The sequence below is a fragment of the Poecilia reticulata genome, linkage group LG4 (genome assembly GCF_000633615.1).
Source record: "Poecilia reticulata strain Guanapo linkage group LG4, Guppy_female_1.0+MT, whole genome shotgun sequence".
Lineage (NCBI taxonomy): Eukaryota > Metazoa > Chordata > Actinopteri > Cyprinodontiformes > Poeciliidae > Poecilia > Poecilia reticulata.
This window is the reverse complement of record NC_024334.1, coordinates 4,097,997-4,100,111: the sequence shown is the minus strand read 5'-3', so window position 1 is coordinate 4,100,111 and position 2,115 is coordinate 4,097,997. Positions and strand designations below refer to the sequence as shown.

Sequence of the window (2,115 nt, the reverse complement as noted above, 5' to 3'; positions counted from 1 at the left end):
CCAACTTAATTTATTAAGTTAATCCAACTTAATTTAAGTTTAACCAATTCAATATGTTCTAATCATCCAACTCAATTTGTTAATTTTATTTAACAAATGTATTAAGTATGTTTAAGATAACAGATTTAAGTCACTCTTACTCAAATCCTTTATTTTCTTCTAATAAACATTTAAATTCTTTGTCTTAATTCTACAGAAAGTCAACTCAAACTTTTAAGTAGTTCCAAACTAAATATTTTGGACAACTATTTTTTACAGTGTCCTCTAAATATGCTCTAATTTAAAAGTTACAAATCTTTTCCTTGAAGGACCTTTTTGCGTTGACTTTACTTGAAATAATTAAATTCAATATTTGTATCCCTCCAGCTACCAGGGACAGATTCCCCAGTAAGTGACTGTGGCTCTGCGGGTAGAGCCGTCGCCCTGTGATCGGAAGGTTGTAGGTTCGATTCCAGCTTCTTCCTGCCACATATGGTATGTGAATGTGACTCTAATGTGAAGTCACTGCCTTAAATCTGTTATTTCAATCTTAATAAATTTGTTTAACAAATTGAGTTGGATGATTAGAGTATAATTTAATGAATTAAATTGGATAAATTTAACTGAATTGCTTGTCATCCATAGAAGCAATTCAATTAAGTTGGCTCAACTTTTTCTTTTTAGAGTGCAGATTGCCTTATCTTCAGGTCTTCACCAACCTTGAAGTAGATGGTGTTGACCAGAACCAGGACGGTGTTGGAGTCCAAGGCGCCGGACGGCAGCGTGTCCTGGATCCGGTTCTCCGTCTTGTTGGAGATCCAGTCGTTGATGGTGATCCGAGCCGCCTCCGGGTTTGTCTGCCAGCAGAGGAGTTACTGGTACGGATCCAGTTTGACTTAAAAAACAGCAGATCCCTGATCTGAACTCTGTCAAGACTTTTGGAGCACAAAACAATATCGTCTGCATAGAGGGTAATATTCTCAGCAAAGCTTTTTTAAAAGATACATTTAGATTAGAAATGAAATGATTTATTCCTAATTTTATTATAAATGAATTATAATTTAACAATATCAATAATTACTTTTGTATAATTAGAATTATAATTAATATACATAAATAAATATGTTCTACTAATTTTGCAGAATATGCTGTTTTTTTAGTTTTTAACCAGCGGTGAGACTCAATTAACATCTTTAATTGAGTTAATTGCAGGGGCTTAATTAATTAATTGTATTTTAATTGAAAACCATTATAAAAATACAGGCAACTTGTTTAATTCAAAGTTTTGAGATTAATATGTAAAATGTTTAATTTTGAAAAGTCAAACATTTTAGATGTTTGAAACTCAGAAAAATGTTTTTTCTAGAAAATGTGATTTTTTTTTTCAGGAATCTACTCCTCCTTTTTTGTTGTTTTTCTGCCCACATGTGCCTTAATACGGCGTCATAGATATGTCTATTTATTCAATAATTTATCAGCAAAAACGGCGTTTGACTTGAAAACGTTGCTTTCAGTAAAAACACAATCAATTAATTAATTGGACTCAGCAAGCTGTGTTTAAAAAGTGACTAATTGCATTAAAATGTAGAATATTAACATATTAATCAAAGAACATTAGACATAAAGAAAAACATATTTAATATTCAAAGTATTCAGATGTTTCGTTTCATCCTGTGACGTTTCCGGTAGTTTTTAATCTGGGGACATTTTGAAACGGTTTATCCCTCCTGTTATGTTTGTTTCTGAGGTACAGCAATAATGTTCGTGGGTCAATTTGACCCAGGGAGAGTTTTGGTTCCTGCAATAGTGTCAGGAACCAAAAAATTCCTCCAAAACAGTTTTTTATTTGATTATTAACTCTAATACTAACCATCTCAATCAAAATTTGTGCAATTATGTTTTTTATTTCTCAGAAATTAAGGATTAATGACGACGACTTACTCAATTACTCATTTGGACATAAAAAATGGGATTTACATTTTTTATGTCCACTGAAAAAAACCTAGACACAAAAAAACTAATAATTTCCTTGAAAGTGATCTTTGGTAAATTTTTTTATATTACATTTAATTTTTTTTTCAAAGGGTGATCTTTATAATTGAATTTGAGACACACATACTGTTCCGGGTCCAATTG

At 31.5% G+C, this 2,115-nt stretch overlaps 1 protein-coding gene across 1 annotated transcript in view; it reads right to left on the bottom strand.

Annotated features, from left to right (window-relative positions):
• The window catches only part of serpinc1 (serpin peptidase inhibitor, clade C (antithrombin), member 1), a 12,095-nt gene that overhangs the window by 4,244 nt on the left and 5,736 nt on the right, over positions 1 to 2,115 (bottom strand). The window contains exon 4 of the mRNA XM_008406361.2: positions 699 to 836. Within this exon, the coding sequence (XP_008404583.1) occupies positions 699 to 836 (138 nt within the window). The remainder of the gene's footprint in view (positions 1 to 698; positions 837 to 2,115) is intronic.